Source organism: Watersipora subatra, chromosome 9 (assembly GCF_963576615.1).
Source record: "Watersipora subatra chromosome 9, tzWatSuba1.1, whole genome shotgun sequence".
NCBI lineage: Eukaryota > Metazoa > Bryozoa > Gymnolaemata > Cheilostomatida > Watersiporidae > Watersipora > Watersipora subatra.
Window position 1 is genome coordinate 52,479,479 of NC_088716.1, and position 20,480 is coordinate 52,499,958.

The 20,480-nt window shown below is 37.5% G+C and overlaps 1 protein-coding gene across 1 annotated transcript in view; it reads left to right on the forward strand.

Moving 5' to 3' along the window:
• LOC137405418 (translocation protein SEC63 homolog) overlaps positions 1-20,480 on the forward strand; it is a 34,759-nt gene that overhangs the window by 11,862 nt on the left and 2,417 nt on the right. The window contains exons 8-16 of the mRNA XM_068091673.1: positions 1,547-1,781; positions 3,541-3,683; positions 4,171-4,318; positions 5,213-5,344; positions 5,571-5,653; positions 7,235-7,372; positions 9,740-9,835; positions 16,372-16,491; positions 18,758-18,952. Of these exons, the coding sequence (XP_067947774.1) occupies positions 1,547-1,781; positions 3,541-3,683; positions 4,171-4,318; positions 5,213-5,344; positions 5,571-5,653; positions 7,235-7,372; positions 9,740-9,835; positions 16,372-16,491; positions 18,758-18,952 (1,290 nt within the window). The remainder of the gene's footprint in view (positions 1-1,546; positions 1,782-3,540; positions 3,684-4,170; positions 4,319-5,212; positions 5,345-5,570; positions 5,654-7,234; positions 7,373-9,739; positions 9,836-16,371; positions 16,492-18,757; positions 18,953-20,480) is intronic.

Below are 20,480 nucleotides of genomic sequence, written 5' to 3' on the forward strand. Positions count from 1 at the left end.
AGCGCTGGAGATCATATCACCAGTTGTATCTCTGTCGATATAAATTATTACATACATATAAAGGTTTGAACTGCTTTAGTGCTCTTGTTAATAGTGTTGTTCATTTGTCATTCATTTCATAAGTAATGTCTCGCATGACCCACTATATGGAAATCTATTTTTATCATTTGGTTGAGAATTATTACACAACCGTGAACTTGAACTAAATCTTGATATCAAAAGCCAGAAACATGTACAGTCAAACATGGATAACTCGGCCACGGATAGCTCGAAAACATGGTTAATTCGAACAGTTTCTTTGGTCCGTTCCCACGTAATGATAAATTGCTATAGATAACTCGAACTCAACACTGTTAATTCGAACTGTTTTTTTTGCCCAACGGCTACCGAAACGGTTGTTATCGCTTTAGAAAATCACTTTATTCAAAGCCATAGAGGTAAACCTCATATTTTCGTAATTCATAAGCGTTGTTATTACCACCATCGGCAAAATAATTTTGTCAACGACTTTTCTAAAGGTTTGGTCAAATTTGATTTATACTGCTATACGATTAATAGCACGGGCTTGCCGGGTCACGCGCGCAAGGATTTTCGCCACGCACATACAAAACAAAAACAGCATGTTGTTTTGTATGTGCGTGGCGAAAATCCTTGAGTGCGTGACCCGGCTAGCCCGTGACGAATAGTTTTCCGACGTTGATTTCGTGTTGAATCAACGTCGGAATGTTGAATGTTTAAAACGTCTTAAAATTGTTTTTATTAAACGTATACGTTGTCTTAGCTAAAAAAACTATTCATCGTTTGACCTAAACACAGAATACGTGTGTACATTCAATAAGTATCCATTCAAAAAGCGTGAGTGATATACAATGTACCGTTAAACCTCGTAAAACTTTTAATTGAACTGCCTCGGAGTGTTGCTCTTAACGAATCCCAGGTAAAGTAAGGGATTTTTCTTTGGTAACTTTTTCTTGAAGTTGCATAAACTTCAAGAAAAGTCTGCAAAATTGATCGTGGGTAAAACGCTCAAAAGAAAAAGATGTCTTTTCTTTTGAGCATTTCAACAACGATGAAGTTTTGCCAATGTCAATCTAAAAAAACATCCTGGCAATAACATCACCTCAAACAACAAACCAATCTCAAGTGATAGAAAAATCTCTATACTTTTTCATGAAAACGTTTTAAACTTTACATTAGAAGCATTTAATTTGAAACAAGCCATTTGTGCTTTTGATTTATATTATAGTTTGCATATGTACATGTATCTACTAATAAATAAGTAAATACATGGACTTGTGACAGTGCTCTGATAACTTGAACGCTCTGATAATTCGAACACTTTTGCTCGGTCCCTTGAAGTTTGAGTTATCCATGTTTGACTGTATTTGGTGTCTTTCACCTCTAACATGCACGTTATAATTAATCACTATTTAAGTCCGAGTTTCATGAAATTTTTTTCATGTAGATTAAATGTAAATAAACCAGATTAATCACTGTCTCGTCCTTGATAGTATTCGTAGCCTAACCCTACCATAATTTCTTTCAGTTGATGCGGGACGTTCACTCAACGTATCTGAATGAGAAAAACAGAGAAAAGCCTCTTTGTCTACCGTACAGCATAAAGGCGAGAGCCCTGTTGCTGGCTCATATGCAGCGTATACCGCTGCCTCAAAATACTCTCCAGCAAGATGTTCTCTATATCCTCGGCAAAACACCAACACTGATTAATGAAATGGTTCATATATGTGCTCAGCTTACTGCCATGTCAAAAGCTGGACATGGTACGTATGTTCATAGACTGTGTTCCATTGTAGGTGTGACTAAATATTTATAAATTCAAAAAATAACAGCCCTTTCATAGTTTATGCTCGAACTAAATTTAGATTTGTTTCCCCTTGTATATTTTTATAGCCACCTTTTCTTAGATCAGATAAGAATCTATGGCAAACAACTAAAACATTGACTGTTCTTATTTTTCTAGATATGCTTAACAAAAAAATTCTGGCTTCTATATGTATTGTTATTTAATTGAATCTCATTGAGTAGTAGTGAAAAGGGGGTCAGTTATAATTTTTTCTTCTAAAATGAGGCAATGGTGACATTGCATGAATGGCAGTTTCAGTGACGGTTCATAAATTTTGTTTTACATTTCACAGCTGAAGTATTTTTGTTTTCAATCACTTGGCATTTGTAATTTCACCAGTATTAAGGGTTTGTAATATTTAGTAATAACAGATAGGATATATTAGAACATTGGATATAAAATATGACGTGAATGGTAATATGTCAAATGATTAAAAGGCAATATCGTATAAATACATTACTCCAAATCAGTACAAAGTTTTCTATTCATTTTCAGAGACGCGCGGACTGGCTATTACACATCCTTTAGGATGAATTTACATCTTAAAGGAGCATCTTACAGGTTTCTTGGCAAATGTCTGTACCGTCACAAATCTCCTACCACTAGCAGCTCATTGCTGAAAATAAATTGTTCAATTCTTTTAGTCTATCAGATCTGAATAAAGGCAGCACACCTGAGTCAATTTTTTATTTATTAGTGATATGTAGGACTATTTTTGTTGAGGCATGTATAGCCTCTATAATAGTTAAGTTGTAAAAGAATGCAGATGTTTAGTTGTAATTTGATGTTATCATCGGCTGATCCATGAGGAATTTCATTAGTTGATGTCAGAGGTGAACCATCATAATGTTGCAATTACAAGGTTAAACAAAGATATTGCGTACCAGCATTTATCAGGATATTAGACTTAATTAGGATATTAGACTTATCAGGATATTAGACTTATCAGGATATTAGACTTACTAGGATATTAGACTTTTCAAGATATTAGACTTATCAGGATATTAGACTTATCAGGGTATTAGACTTATCGGGATATTAGACTTATCAGGATATTAGACTTATCAAGATATTAGACTTACAAAATATTAGACTTGTCAGGATATTAGACTTACAGAATATTAGACTTGTCAGGATATTAGACTTATCACGATATTAGACTTATCACGATATTAGACTTATTAGGATGTTAGACTTATCAGGATATTAGATTTGCAATACAATATCACTAACTTGTCTAAAATGGATTTCACTCTTGCTTTGAATGATTTCACCATTTTAAATGTATTATTTTATGTATGCAAAGCAACTTTTTTTCAAAGAACAATTTGACAAGATGGCATGTTGGTAGAGATATTCCAAAAAATCATCTGCTGTCGAATTAAGATTATAGCAGCTTGCAATAAGCTTAGTAAAACTTGTTTTCGGAATTTTTGGGTGACATAAGCTTGTTTTTGTGAAACCGCTGTCCATTATCTGATAAACTAGCTGAACATAGGGTCTTTAAGGAAATTCTAGTGTAAAGATGTTATTTTATACAAAGCGCAATCAAAGAATGTTGGTTGCTTTAGTAATACCATAATAATCACAGAAAACTCCAATATGAATCGTAAAACAATTTGCTGTTCACTGTCAATGGTGATGGTAGTCATGTGACAGACCCTGTGATCTTGCAGCTGCTAAGCCAAGGCTGCAGACTATAGAAAATATAATGAAGATGGGGCCATTGTTGGTGCAGGGCCTGTGGGAGAACAGCTCACCGCTGCTCATGCTGCCGCATATTGCTGAACAACAACTGAAACATTTCGTTCATAAAAAGGTCTGTGTTGGGATTACTTGAGGTATGTTTTCTCATAAGGTCTCCTGCTGGTGGAGTTAAACAAATGTTTTACTAGTTGAGCCCTGGTGGCTACACACACTAACAAACGGCATCACCGTGCAACACAGGTGTCTGTCATGGATACATTGGCAGTGCATAAGACCTTGCTGTATCCAATAGATTGTGGAAACAGTTAACTCTTTCACTACAGAGTTGTTTGTTTGTTCTGACAGAATTATTTAAAGAAAACTTAACTGGTTTTTTTGGGCAAAATGATAACCCAATGTCCTAAATAGCGTCAAAATTCTTGGTGAAATTTTCACCAAAGATTTTGGTGAAAATTATAATGTACATGACACAAGAACTGCCTATCACTCTAATCCCCTGTGATAGTCCAAAGTGTAGTTCACTGCACCCTCATGTTCAGTGGTAAAATGAATTCTCTGATGCTTGTGGCTTGTGAACTGTCAATGGAATCTATTTTCAGAGGCCCATTCGTAACTTGAAGCAGTTCTCTCAGCTGGAAGACAAGGACAGAAGAGCTCTTGTTCGACACCTCGAGGATCCAGAGTATAGGAACATTATAACCACCTTGCGTAACATGCCTGCTGTGAGCATGGTATGCGATATGAAAGGTACCGCCACCTCCTTATTTGTCAGCTATAAGTGACTGATGGGAGTTTTTGTTTGTCAGCTATCGATACCTCTTTATACTGGTTACACATACTTGTAACAGTTGATGTAAAAGCCTTGTTGCTACAACAAACAGCTATTTGGTCATTATCTTCTCATCTTCGTTGGTGTAAATGATTGGGGCACCTGCAAAACATCCTTTCAAAGATGAACTTACACAAAATTGTAGTAAATTTTATCAGAGAGTATCGATATTTTTCTATCATTTATGATTGCTTTAGATGTTTGAGGTGATCTGACTTCCCGGATGTTTCAAGATTAAAATTGACAAAACTTGATCGCGGTTAAAGTGCTCAGAAGTAAACTATGTGCCAAAATGACATCATTAGTTGCGCGTCTGCCCGTCTCTCTCGTTATTAATATCGGCTGTTGCGCTCAAGTAGAAACATTACACGCCGCTATTCATTCGATTTCTTGGGTGAAGTGTAACTATAGACGCCATAATTGTCTTTTCGCTTAAAGTCTTAACTGAGCTCTGAGCGTTTTAATCGCAATCAAGTTTTATCGATTTTAATCTAGAAACATCCTGGCAGTCAGATCACCTCAAACATCATAAACAATTGCAAATGATAGAAAAATACCAATATTTTATGATAAAATCTACTAAAATTGTGTGTAAGTTTTTCTTTAAGCATACTTCATGATGCAGAATGACTTTTGTTGTTTCTTGCTCAAGTTGCGACAAATGTCCATTCCAAGGGATGATTCATAGTTATCTTTCCAATTTTATGTTACATTACTACAGGCTATAGGTGTAAGAGACGCACAATGAAGTTTTTAACCTAAATTATTAAAAAAATTCTGCAGTAATCTCAACAGTTTGCTAACAATTTCAGTATTGGATGATGAGGACAACAGTATTACTGCTGGCGCCATCGTTACTGTACTAGTGACTCTAACTAGAGAGTCGCTGTTTGAGAAGTACGGCTCTGATACGACATCAATTGATTGGTCAGCTGAGCCTGAACGTGAGTCTTGATTGGTCTATAGATGAGCGCTCTACTCATAATATTGTTGCATAAATTGGGTTTTTACTTACGTTATATTTTTATTAGTTTTAATACATTTTATGTGAGTCTAAGTGTCTGCGTCTCAATCTAACATTTATTCGTCTGCAGTTTTATTAAAGATTTTAATTTTGGCCAGTATATTAACATTGCCCCTTTTTTCTATTGATGTTTATTTATGGTACAGATGCGCATGATGCTGTAGAGGCTGAGGAAGAAGAAACTGAAGAGGTTGAGGAGGTGGAGGAGGAGAAAAAGAAGCCCACCAAGGTAGCATTATACAGTGTATACAATCAATTTCATATTGTATGTCATAAAACTTGTGGTGATCATAAGTCATGGTTTGGCTGTACAATATGGGTTTATATTTTTAAATGGAAATGTGATATTATATACTAGACATTCCACTGTCATATAGCCCACGACCAAAGTGATATTGGAAAAAAGAAAGGGTACTGATGGTTGAGAAATGCAATATTAGCAGTCAAATGGCACTGCAATGCAATAGGATAACTGCAATAGTAGCTGTAATGTACTGGGTGTGAGTGTGATTATATACAACAAACAGCAATAATGAAAGGAAAAGATTATATGTTTATATCTCTCCCCTGCAATAGGAGAAATGCAATATTGGCCAATATTAGAAGTAAAATGCACTGATATTATTAGAATAACCAATATTATTAATATAGTAATAATATTGGTTATTCTATTGGTTATTATACAGTAATAAGAGAAGTATCAAGAAGTATCAAAAAGAATATCCAAACTTAGTAATAGTAATACAGTAATAATAGAAAACCAATGCACAATTTTGTTTACATTTCAAAACGTCATAGCTGACAATATCAAGAAGTATCCAGAAGAATATCCAAACTTTTAATTAGATATCGTAATAATCTTATAAGAATCGTGAGAAAAAAATATCATCGTCATTTCCTTTACTTACACTGCGTGGGACATCAGTTAGAATACCAAAGTACTCAAATGTGTCTAAAATGTCAGTTACTTTGAAATCGGCAAAAATGAAACGATTTCTCTACTCCTACGTTAATTACAGAAACCTTCGGCAATTCGACAATGCTATAGACTGGTGAAATGTGCACGTTATTTTTTCGTGAAATGCGCACGACTTAATCGTTCTATTCTCTGTCGCTCGCCGTTTCAATTTTTGGTCTAACTTTGATAAAAGTGATGCTTAGCAAGTTTTAATAACGATTTTCGTCCAAATAAATCTGTCTATTTGTGTATAATCCGATCAGATGGGTAAGTTTTAAGATAATGTCGACGGTTTACAAAGACTTAGTAACATATTTAAATAGGCTTGAATGTGTTTTGTATCCTTATTATATTTCAATGACTCTACAAAACGATGGTTAAATTTGTTAATGAAATTTTGAAACAAGGGTTCGTCTCATTGTTGATGAATAATTTTCGGGAGTTGTGTGCACATGTGCATTTATCATAAATCTCCCAACCAATCGCTTCGCTCGCGTTTGGTTGTGGGTTATATCAATAGTGATATATATATATTATTATTAATTTTATATATTCTATCGATATTATTATATAAGTTATTGATAATATTATATAAGTTATTATTATGTTATCTTAGTGTTTAGTCGTGCTCATTTTGTTATGATGCCTGGTAGTCTAGTGTGTTAGTGAGAGATCCTTCGGTTTACCGACAATGCGCAGGTAATAGCGCAATTGTTAGAGTGTTGGGCCGCTAAGACCAGCGTAGAGATTTGGAATTCTGTGCTAACAATCCTTCATTGCAACCGTTCACTTTGGCTTTGGACGGACAGACAGACACAGCTCTTATTATAGTAAAGATTATGTTTTTCTTAGGTTTGGGAGAAACAAAAGGGTAAAAAATCAAAAGGAGGAAAGAAGAAAAAGCCGGCAGCTGCCGTCCCGTATAAACCCAAATCCAAGACGGCAGCGACATCCAATGGCGGTGCTGCAGAGGATAAGAAACCGAATGGGGTATGCGCTGGTATTAACAGTCATATTTATGTTCTCATGTTAGTTTCCTGCTGCATACCAGATGATATGCGCAGTTGACATTATACAAGCTCGAAAGGCTTAAAAACTCTGATTGTGGAAGAATCCTTTTTCTTATTTCCTGATCACCGGATTGTCACGCTGACTCATAAATGGTTGTTTTGTACTCTGCATCGTATCAGCTGCTTGTGTGTATCAGAACCTTTGGCATGCTGATGAGAGATAAAAGAGCTTTCCATAGCACAATCAGTTTATTACTCGCACTGATATGCTCCCTAAAAGGAAATATTCTGTTATTGGAATGTGTCGTTATCCATAACTAATTATTACCCCAGAGTTGTTTACAAACACATTTCATTAACGTTATTTGAAAGTAGAAATTGCTGGTCACACCGACTGCTACTGGCAGCATTGATGAGTACATACATCTGCTCTGTGACTGGTTGTTGTAGAATGAAGAAAATGACGCTGATGAGGTAGTTGGTTTGAAGCTATATGTACGCTAGTCGATAATCCTACGTTAGATTTCAGCCAGTGTTAGTATCAACCAATCTAAAATTTAACTGATCGTTTCGACCTATAATACAAGAAGCATTTGAAAAAAACATTAGTTGCAAATAAGCCCACATGGCTCAATGCAATAATTTTGGTCCAATTCAGAGGTCAAAAGTGAACCTCTTTATTTAGATGCTGTAGGGTAGCACTGTGCTATTGCAATAGATGAATATACAGTAGTCGTTCTAATAAATATGAATATTCAGCAGTGGCTGTTGCTGCTTAAAATTATTTAAAATAATTCAAATTTTTGTATGGATGATAGCCAGTTCAAAACATTTTGAGGATTTATTGTAAAAAATAAGTTTCTTAGATATTTGCATTTCATATTTATTATTTAGTTTTTTTGAAGTATTTTTTAAGATTTGAGTACACGCCTACTAAAATCTTTACCTAAAGCATATAGGTATAATTGTTATGTATTGTGTTAACAAGCCAGCCAGTCAACTGTTAATTTTGAACAACTCCCTGTAGCTTTGACTAAAATATAATTGCTTGTTTTTAAAATAGTTTACTTGTTAAGAATTAATGATTTTATAACACATGGAATCTTGAACAGTGTAACAACAGCTATTGTGACTAAAATATGCTTTAATCTCCGTACAATTATTTTTACATATTTTTTTTTTCAAATCTTGTAGTGATTTCCCATTGAAATTAATTATCAACTTTAATGTGAATATAAAATATTTTATCTAATCAGAAGTTTCACTGTGTAACGATACAATAGATACTGGTATTAACACATGTCACAGTTTTTTGTCTTAGGTACAGAATGTTCGTGCTAAAAACTTTGCAATACTGGACATCTGAATATGAAACTGAGCAAGAAATTAACGCATACTTTTTGGGTGTAGTTTTTTTTTGTTGGTTACCATAGCAAAATAATCGTCTGAAAATCGAAAAAGATAGTTTGAAGTTGAGCCGATTGTGTGACAAGCTGATCGTCAGATAATCGAGTCTTTTAAGTGATCAATCTATGAAAGGTTCAGTACGATCTGCCTGGCTGTCGACTAGTGTACACACAGCTCTTATACACAGCATAGGCTACATCTGTTATGGCCATGTATCTGCTTATTTGTTTTGTATATGTGGTGTTGGCAAAATGGAGATTTCGATGGGTTTGGTGGAGGTGTTGGTGTGGTGTTTGTGCTATAACAACTTATTTTTCAAATTCGGACATGCCAGACATTGTTGGTAAATATTATAAGACTGCAAATGTTTTGTTACTCAAATGTTTTTTAATATACGTCCATTTATAGCAAGCTTGAAATTTAAATGGAACTCATGGTCAACTATCAAAACAATCAATTGGCTTCTGGTGACAAACTCATAAAAATTCAGTCATGTTTAGTTGATGAAGCTGTGACATACTAATAAACCTTTAAATTACTTAAAGACACGCTCTATTACCTTCACATACAATCTACGTGTCAGTTCAATTTATTAAAATATTTCTATGTAAAATATAATTTTTCTAAATCAGATTTTTTAAACTTGCATCTGTTGAATTTTATTTGCAGTTGAGCATTTTTCGTGCTATCGTGTATAAAGTGTTCATAGTGTATTCGTACTACTGTTTCGTGCCTCGGCTTTATCCAAACACCCGAGCTCAGATAAATAGATTTTTCTTTTAACCAGTAGTATGCACCGATCAGTCATAGCGTAAAGCGATCAATTCAGATTCGTTTGATTTGGCTAGGCTGTCAGCGGATGTCAATCGATTTTGGCAGCCTTGCACATTCGCTTGCTAACAAATTGTTACCGGACCCATTATTTGACGATTACTTTCAGGATGTGAAAAAAGATGAGAGTACATTAGAAACAGTAGGAAGATCAGATGAAGACACCGACGCTGAACAAGATAGCGATCAGGAGCAGGCTGAATCTGTGAGCAATTATATTTATAGTTTAGATCCTACCGTTGCCTTCTTTATTGTACTCTTTTTCAATATACTTTTCTCTGATTGGTTATAGTTCCTCTTCAACCATTACTTCCTAGTTTCTCTTCAACCACTACTTCCTAGTTTCTCTTCAACCACTACTTCCTAGTTCATCTTCAACCACTACTTCCTAGTTCCTCTTCAACCATTACTTCCTAGTTTCTCTTCAACCACCACTTCCTAGTTCCTCTTCAACCACTACTTCCTAGTTCCTCTTCAACCATTACTTCCTAGTTCCTCTTCAACCACTACTTCCTAGTTCATCTTCAACCACTACTTCCTAGTTCCTCTTCAACCACTACTTCCTAGTTCCTCTTCAACCACCACTTCCTAGTTCCTCTTCAACCACTACATCCTAGTTCCTCTTCAACCATTACTTCCTAGTTCATCTTCAACCACTACTTCCTAGTTCCTCTTCAACCACTACTTCCTAGTTCCTCTTCAACCACTACTTCCTAGTTCCTCTTCAACCACTACTTCCTAGTTCCTCTTCAACCACCACATCCTAGTTCCTCTTCAACCACTACTTCCTAGTTCATCTTCAACCACTACTTCCTAGTTCCTCTTCAACCACTACTTCCTAGTTCATCTTCAACCACTACTTCCTAGTTCCTCTTCAACCACTACTTCCTAGTTCCTCTTCAACCACTACTTCCTAGTTCATCTTCAACCACTACTTCCTAGTTCCTCTTCAACCACTACTTCCTAGTTCCTCTTCAACCACTATTTCCTAGTTCCTCTTCAACCACTACTTCCTAGTTCCTCTTCAACCACTACTTCCTAGTTCCTCTTCAACCACTACTTCCTAGTTCCTCTTCAACCACTACTTCCTAGTTCATCTTCAACCACTACTTCCTAGTTCCTCTTCAACCACTACTTCCTAGTTCCTCTTCAACCACTACTTCCTAGTTCCTCTTCAACCACTACTTCCTAGTTCCTCTTCAACCACTACTTCCTAGTTCCTCTTCAACCACTACTTCCTAGTTCATCTTCAACCACTACTTCCTAGTTCCTCTTCAACCACTACTTCCTAGTTCCTCTTCAACCACTACTTCCTAGTTCCTCTTCAACCACTACTTCCTAGTTCCTCTTCAACCACTACTTCCTAGTTCCTCTTCAACCACTACTTCCTAGTTCATCTTCAACCACTACTTCCTAGTTCCTCTTCAACCACTATTTCCTAGTTCCTCTTCAACCACTACTTCCTAGTTCCTCTTCAACCACTACTTCCTAGTTCCTCTTCAACCACTACTTCCTAGTTCCTCTTCAACCACTACTTCCTAGTTCATCTTCAACCACTACTTCCTAGTTCCTCTTCAACCACTACTTCCTAGTTCATCTTCAACCACTACTTCCTAGTTCCTCTTCAACCACTACTTCCTAGTTCCTCTTCAACCACTATTTCCTAGTTCCTCTTCAACCACTACTTCCTAGTTCATCTTCAACCACTACTTCCTAGTTCCTCTTCAACCACTACTTCCTAGTTCCTCTTCAACCACTACTTCCTAGTTCATCTTCAACCACTACTTCCTAGTTCCTCTTCAACCACTACTTCCTAGTTTCTCTTCAACCACTACATCCTAGTTCCTCTTCAACCACTACTTCCTAGTTCCTCTTCAACCACTACATCCTAGTTCCTCTTCAACCACTACTTCCTAGTTCCTCTTCAACCACTACTTCCTAGTTCCTCTTCAACCACTACTTCCTAGTTCCTCTTCAACCACTACTTCCTAGTTCATCTTCAACCACTACTTCCTAGTTCCTCTTCAACCACTACTTCCTAGTTCCTCTTCAACCACTACTTCCTAGTTCCTCTTCAACCACCACTTCCTAGTTCCTCTTCAACCACTACTTCCTAGTTCCTCTTCAACCATTACTTCCTAGTTCCTCTTCAACCACTACTTCCTAGTTCCTCTTCAACCACTACTTCCTCTTCAACCACTACTTCCTAGTTCCTCTTCAACCATTACTTCCTAGTTCATCTTCAACCACTACTTCCTAGTTCCTCTTCAACCAGTACTTCCTAGTTCCTCTTCAACCAGTACTTCCTAGTTCATCTTCAACCACTACTTCCTAGTTCATCTTCAACCACTACTTCCTAGTTTCTCTTCAACCACTACTTCCTAGTTTCTCTTCAACCACTACTTCCTAGTTCCTCTTCAACCACTACTTCCTAGTTCATCTTCAACCACTACTTCCTAGTTCCTCTTCAACCATTACTTCCTAGTTCCTCTTCAACCACTACTTCCTAGTTCATCTTCAACCACTACTTCCTAGTTCCTCTTCAACCACTACTTCCTAGTTCCTCTTCAACCACTACTTCCTAGTTTCTCTTCAACCACTACTTCCTAGTTCCTCTTCAACCACTACTTCCTAGTTCCTCTTCAACCACTACTTCCTAGTTCATCTTCAACCACTACTTCCTAGTTTCTCTTCAACCACTACTTCCTAGTTCCTCTTCAACCACTACTTCCTAGTTCATCTTCAACCACTACTTCCTAGTTTCTCTTCAACCACTACTTCCTAGTTCCTCTTCAACCACTACTTCCTAGTTCCTCTTCAACCATTACTTCCTAGTTCCTCTTCAACCACTACTTCCTAGTTCCTCTTCAACCACTACTTCCTAGTTCCTCTTCAACCACTACTTCCTAGTTTCTCTTCAACCACTACTTCCTAGTTCCTCTTCAATCACTACTTCCTAGTTCCTCTTCAACCACTACTTCCTAGTTCATCTTCAACCACTACTTCCTAGTTTCTCTTCAACCACTACTTCCTAGTTCCTCTTCAACCACTACTTCCTAGTTTCTCTTCAACCACTACTTCCTAGTTCCTCTTCAACCACTACTTCCTAGTTCATCTTCAACCACTACTTCCTAGTTCCTCTTCAACCATTACTTCCTAGTTCCTCTTCAACCACTACTTCCTAGTTCATCTTCAACCACTACTTCCTAGTTCCTCTTCAACCACTACTTCCTAGTTCCTCTTCAACCACTACTTCCTAGTTTCTCTTCAACCACTACTTCCTAGTTCCTCTTCAACCACTACTTCCTAGTTCATCTTCAACCACTACTTCCTAGTTTCTCTTCAACCACTACTTCCTAGTTCCTCTTCAACCACTACTTCCTAGTTCATCTTCAACCACTACTTCCTAGTTTCTCTTCAACCACTACTTCCTAGTTCCTCTTCAACCACTACTTCCTAGTTCATCTTCAACCACTACTTCCTAGTTCCTCTTCAACCATTACTTCCTAGTTCCTCTTCAACCACTACTTCCTAGTTCATCTTCAACCACTACTTCCTAGTTCCTCTTCAACCACTACTTCCTAGTTCCTCTTCAACCACTACTTCCTAGTTCCTCTTCAACCACCACTTCCTAGTTCCTCTTCAACCACTACTTCCTAGTTCCTCTTCAACCACTACTTCCTAGTTCCTCTTCAACCACTACTTCCTAGTTCATCTTCAACCACTACTTCCTAGTTCCTCTTCAACCACTACATCCTAGTTCCTCTTCAACCAGTACTTCCTAGTTCATCTTCAACCACTACTTCCTAGTTCCTCTTCAACCACTACTTCCTAGTTCATCTTCAACCACTACTTCCTAGTTCCTCTTCAACCACTACATCCTAGTTCCTCTTCAACCAGTACTTCCTAGTTCATCTTCAACCACTACTTCCTAGTTCCTCTTCAACCACTACTTCCTAGTTCCTCTTCAACCACTACTTCCTAGTTCCTCTTCAACCACTACTTCCTAGTTCCTCTTCAACCACTACTTCCTAGTTCCTCTTCAACCACTACTTCCTAGTTCCTCTTCAACCACCACTTCCTAGTTCCTCTTCAACCACTACTTCCTAGTTCCTCTTCAACCACTACTTCCTAGTTCCTCTTCAACCACTACTTCCTAGTTCCTCTTCAACCACCACTTCCTAGTTCCTCTTCAACCACTACTTCCTAGTTCCTCTTCAACCACTACTTCCTAGTTCCTCTTCAACCACTACTTCCTAGTTCATCTTCAACCACTACTTCCTAGTTCCTCTTCAACCACTACATCCTAGTTCCTCTTCAACCAGTACTTCCTAGTTCATCTTCAACCACTACTTCCTAGTTCATCTTCAACCACTACTTCCTAGTTCCTCTTCAACCACTACTTCCTAGTTCCTCTTCAACCACTACTTCCTAGTTCATCTTCAACCACTACTTCCTAGTTCCTCTTCAACCACTACTTCCTAGTTTCTCTTCAACCACTACTTCCTAGTTCATCTTCAACCACTACTTCCTAGTTCCTCTTCAACCACTACTTCCTAGTTCCTCTTCAACCACTACTTCCTAGTTCCTCTTCAACCACCACTTCCTAGTTCCTCTTCAACCACTACTTCCTAGTTCCTCTTCAACCACTACTTCCTAGTTCATCTTCAACCACTACTTCCTAGTTCCTCTTCAACCACTACATCCTAGTTCCTCTTCAACCAGTACTTCCTAGTTCATCTTCAACCACTACTTCCTAGTTCCTCTTCAACCACTACTTCCTCTTCAACCACTACTTCCTAGTTCCTCTTCAACCATTACTTCCTAGTTCATCTTCAACCACTACTTCCTAGTTCCTCTTCAACCACTACATCCTAGTTCCTCTTCAACCACTACTTCCTAGTTCCTCTTCAACCACTACATCCTACTTCCTCTTCAACCACTACTTCCTAGTTCCTCTTCAACCATTACTTCCTAGTTCATCTTCAACCACTACTTCCTAGTTTCTCTTCAACCACTACTTCCTCTTCAACCACTACTTCCTAGTTCCTCTTCAACCATTACTTCCTAGTTCATCTTCAACCACTACTTCCTAGTTCCTCTTCAACCACTACTTCCTCTTCAACCACTACTTCCTAGTTCCTCTTCAACCATTACTTCCTAGTTCATCTTCAACCACTACTTCCTAGTTCCTCTTCAACCACTACTTCCTCTTCAACCACTACTTCCTAGTTCCTCTTCAACCATTACTTCCTAGTTCATCTTCAACCACTACTTCCTAGTTCCTCTTCAACCACTACTTCCTAGTTCCTCTTCAACCACTACTTCCTAGTTCCTCTTCAACCACTACATCCTAGTTCCTCTTCAACCACTACTTCCTAGTTCATCTTCAACCACTACTTCCTAGTTCCTCTTCAACCACTACTTCCTAGTTCCTCTTCAACCACTACTTCCTAGTTCCTCTTCAACCACCACTTCCTAGTTCCTCTTCAACCACTACTTCCTAGTTCATCTTCAACCACTACTTCCTAGTTCCTCTTCAACCACTACTTCCTAGTTCATCTTCAACCACTACTTCCTAGTTCCTCTTCAACCACTACTTCCTAGTTTCTCTTCAACCACTACTTCCTAGTTCCTCTTCAACCACTACTTCCTAGTTCCTCTTCAACCACTACTTCCTAGTTCCTCTTCAACCACCACTTCCTAGTTCCTCTTCAACCACTACTTCCTAGTTCCTCTTCAACCACTACTTCCTAGTTCATCTTCAACCACTACTTCCTAGTTCCTCTTCAACCACTACATCCTAGTTCCTCTTCAACCAGTACTTCCTAGTTCATCTTCAACCACTACTTCCTAGTTCCTCTTCAACCACTACTTCCTCTTCAACCACTACTTCCTAGTTCCTCTTCAACCATTACTTCCTAGTTCATCTTCAACCACTACTTCCTAGTTCCTCTTCAACCACTACATCCTACTTCCTCTTCAACCACTACTTCCTAGTTCCTCTTCAACCATTACTTCCTAGTTCATCTTCAACCACTACTTCCTAGTTCCTCTTCAACCACTACTTCCTAGTTCCTCTTCAACCACTACATCCTAGTTCCTCTTCAACCACTACTTCCTAGTTCATCTTCAACCACTACTTCCTAGTTCCTCTTCAACCACTACTTCCTCTTCAACCACTACTTCCTAGTTCCTCTTCAACCATTACTTCCTAGTTCATCTTCAACCACTACTTCCTAGTTCCTCTTCAACCACTACTTCCTCTTCAACCACTACTTCCTAGTTCCTCTTCAACCATTACTTCCTAGTTCCTCTTCAACCACCACTTCCTAGTTCCTCTTCAACCACTACTTCCTAGTTCCTCTTCAACCACTACTTCCTAGTTCCTCTTCAACCACCACTTCCTAGTTCCTCTTCAACCACTACTTCCTAGTTCCTCTTCAACCACCACTTCCTAGTTCCTCTTCAACCACTACTTCTTAGTTTCTCTTCAACCACTACTTCCTGTCGAACCACTACTTCCTGTCCTATCTCAGCTTGGTTTTTGTATAGTCATTTATTTGTCATATAGTCATTTCATTTCCATGGTCATTTACTTGTTTTATCGGCTGCACATCTTTATCAGTGTCTCCCTGCTCTATCTTATCACATCCTCCCTTGTTTAACTTTTCAGCATTCCTTCTATTCTGTTGTTTTGTGAGTTGCACTAAAATGCCTGTTTCATTACACATTTGTTAGGCACAGGAGGATGATGACTGGGAAGAGTTTGAAGCCGAGTCAAAGAAGCATGCCAAGCTGGAGGCGACCTCTCTTGAGTCCCATTCAGTGCATTGCCCTTTCTTCACTAATGACAAACAGGTTCCCTTTTACCACACTGTATCATAGACTCTGAGTAATAACTTGTTCGTCATTGCATCATACTTGTGATATTTAGTAAGCAGTTGTCCAATATTGGAGACTTGCTTTTTATCGCTATTCAAATACGCGTTGTATTTAAAGCTTAACTCCCATGTGTGAATACTATACACTATGTATTATCTATTATACTATGTAATTGATAGACCTGTATTTAAAAAATACATAATTTGTGCCTGTAAATTTAGTTTTTACCTATTTGTTATTTGGCCAAGTTGGACATTTGACCAAATCAACTCGCTGCATATGGCTTGTCACAAAATATTATAACTTGAGGACCTGTAGGAGATACCAAAAAAATCTAGAAGTAATTAAGTTTGGGACCGTTTTTATTTTCCAGGGTGAGTGAGAACTTACCAAGATTACAAGAGATTTTTGACAACCTAAACAGGTTTAAAATAAATTACCAAAAATTACAATAAATAGCTTTTCTTACAGTTAGAGAAAACGCAAGTTATTGCTGTGAGAAATGTTAAAATACTTGTCATGTTTATCAATTGAAAATTTTAGGAGCTTTATAATAAATTAGTAAAAGACAACTCCAACAAATAACGAACTAAAATTAATGTTGAAAAAAGACACACCAAATATATTTTGAGTGAACTTCAGTGTGATGTCTACAGTTGCTTGTTGAATTTTTTTAACACAGTAGATGTTCATTTCCAAAATGTCAACAGCTGTTTAAGTGTGTTTAGCGTTGTTCCTATCGTCATTGGTCATATTTCCATTTAAAGTATATTGATTTCTCTCCATCCCTAAAACTCACAGATGGGAAAATAACTGCACATATTCTGTTCGTAGTCCAAAACTAACTCTGACAGGGTTACTTTTTTACAACACACAACACTGTTCGCAGCTATCTAGGGTTGTGACATGGAATGCATTATGCGCCTGTCTACTATAGTAAGGGAATGTAACTGGTTCAACTAACAGAGTTCCACTATTGTAGGCTCAAGTGTTGTTGTTGTCAAGTCATTGGATATACAGTGAAACTCGGATAACTCAAACTTCAAGGGACCGAGCAAAAGTGTTCGAATTATCAGAGTGTTCAAGTTATCAGAGCACTGTCACAAGTCCATGTATTCACTTATTTATTAGTAGATACATGAACATATACAAACTATAATATAAATCAAAAGCACAAATGGCTTGTTTCAAATTAAATGCTTCTAATGTAAAGTTTAAAACGTTTTTATCAAAAAGTATAGAGATTTTTCTATCACTTGAGATTGGTTTGTTGTTTGAGGTGATGTTATTGCCAGGACGTTTTTTAGATTGACATTGGCAAAACTTGATCGTTGCTGAAATGCTCAAAGAAAAGACATCTTTTTCTTTTGAGCGTTTTACCCACGATCAATTTTGCCGATCTTTCTTGAAGTTTATGGAAAGATTACCTTACTTTACCTGGGATTCATTAAGAGCAACACTCCGAGGCAGTTCAATTAAAAGTTTTACGAGGTTTTACGGTACATTGTATATCACTCACGCTTTTTGAATGGATACTTATTGAATGTACACACGTATTTTGTGTTTAGGTCAAACGATGAATAGTTTTTTTAGCTAAGACAACGTATACGTTTGATTACAACATTTTTAAGACGTTTTAAACATTCAACATTCCAACGTTAATTCAACACGGAATCAACGTCGGAAAACTATTCATCACGGGCTAGCCGGGTCACGCACTCAAGGATTTTCGCCACGCAAATACAAAACAAAAACAACATGCTGTTTTTGTTTTGTATGTGCGTGGCGAAAATCCTTGCACCCGTGACCGGGCTAGTCCGTGCTATTCATCGTATAGCAGTATAAATCAAATTTCACTAAACCTTTAGAACAGTCGTTGACAAAAATATTTTGCCGATGGAGGTAATAACGACGCTTATGAATTACGAAAAGTTGAGGCTTATCTCTATGGCTTGGAATAAAGTGATTTTCTAAAGCGATAGCAACCGTTTCGGTAGCCGTTGGGCAAAAAACAGTTCGTTATAACAGTGTTGAATTCGAGTTATATAGAGCCATTTATCATTGCGTGGGAACGGACCAAGCAAATCCAGTCGAGTTAACCATGTTTTCACTATATCCGAGGGCGAGTTATCCATGTTTCACTGTATATACTTTCGTTTTGATAAACATGTAGTTGGGTATGTCTATGAAATGTTATAATAAAACTATTCACGGTTACGTGTAACGAAATTTACCCTTTTAGGAATATTGGTGGCTATATTTGTGTGACAAAAAGAAGTCGGATCTGATAACAGTACCTGTGAGAGTGACCAATCTTGTTACCAAGCAAGAGATAGATGTGAAATTTCCAGCTCCTAAAAAGCCTGGTGTCTATACGTATACTATGTGTCTCAAGTCGGACAGCTTTCTTGACATGGATATTATACAAAACCTCAAGGTATTACCTTTGTGATACAAGGAGTTGTCCTCTCTGTTGGCTAATGCACAACCTTTGCTGATGTTTACTATGAATAGTTGTTGAAAGGAAAAGGAAAGGATTGCCTTGTTACCTGCATAAATTTTATATTTCGTATTCTAGACAGCCTAAACATACAATGTCAATTCTAACTTAACGAGATGTGTGGTATATCGCTACGAACTTAACGAGATGCGAGGTATATCGCTACGAACTTAACGAGATGCGTGGTATATCGCTACGAACTTAACGAGGTGTGTGGTATATCGCTACTTTTGGATAAGCTAATCTGACCAATGTTTACAGTGTAGTAGTCATTCGCACTAAAGTTATTTCTATTGGTTGGCAAACGGTATCACATTTTTAAACTGCTACCCACCAGAATATGTGGCACTTTCCAACCAATTTTGACTGAGTTTATGATTTTTAATAGATATATTGCTGGTATATGGATATTGAAGTTGACTTAAGTTCCATTATGTTTAAGGAGGATTTATCAGTTATCTTTGATATGCATATGTCAAGTTTGTATAACTGACAGTTTGAGATGCCTGTAAAGAACTCCGTTTTCACTTCTTAAAACTGGTTTCTTTCTTTTTGACCGCAGCGGTAGTACTTTGGTAAACTAGTTGGTACACCACGGATAGTAATTGATTTTAAGTGTTCCTTCTACAGCCGCCTTAGGGCCAACTGACACTGTTTGTCAGTTGTTAGTTTTAGCTTACCGTACTTTTCGGACTATTAGCCGCTACTTTTTCTTGATGATTTGAGCCATGCGGCTTATATAAGGGTACGGCTATTCTGTGACTTTTTCTTTCACCACTAGGGCGCATTACCCAGAATCTCCAGTTAGTGCGCCTCTAGCGGTGAAAGAAAAAACGAAACAATGCCTAACGGTACTGTTCCGTTAGACACTAGGCTAAAAAGCGTCGGTTAATACGAAACATTGCCGTTAGGCACTGTTTCGTTTTAAACAGGAAAGTTGCTGCCGTGTTAAACAGCACCGTCTTGAGTTCTGCAGCCTATACAAAGGTACGGCTTATGTATTGTTTTATTATCATTTTTTGGAAAATAAAGCAGATGCGGCTTATATAGAGGTGCTGTTTATAGTCCGAAAAGTACGGTACTTTTGTTTGACATTTATGTGATGGTTTGTTTAAATGCTGGCGTCTAGACAATTCTGCTCATGCGATATTTCTTGTATGCGTAGATAGCGAACATTTTAACAAATTGGCTGTTTTTGTATTTTTAGTGCAGCTAAAATATTTAGATAAACTTGATACAACAGAACAAAAGATTCTCATATATTTGACATGGCTGATTTTTATACTATTGTAATAGCAATATAGTATTGCTTGTATTGATTGCCAGGGGCATCCAAAAGACCCGAATTCTTCGGCCATCGGCAGCCATACTTATCTTGATATAAAGATTTGTTTCTGTGACAGTTATTAGGCCATCTTTAATCCTTTTGCAGGCAGATCAACATTATTGTCGTTTTGCGATACAG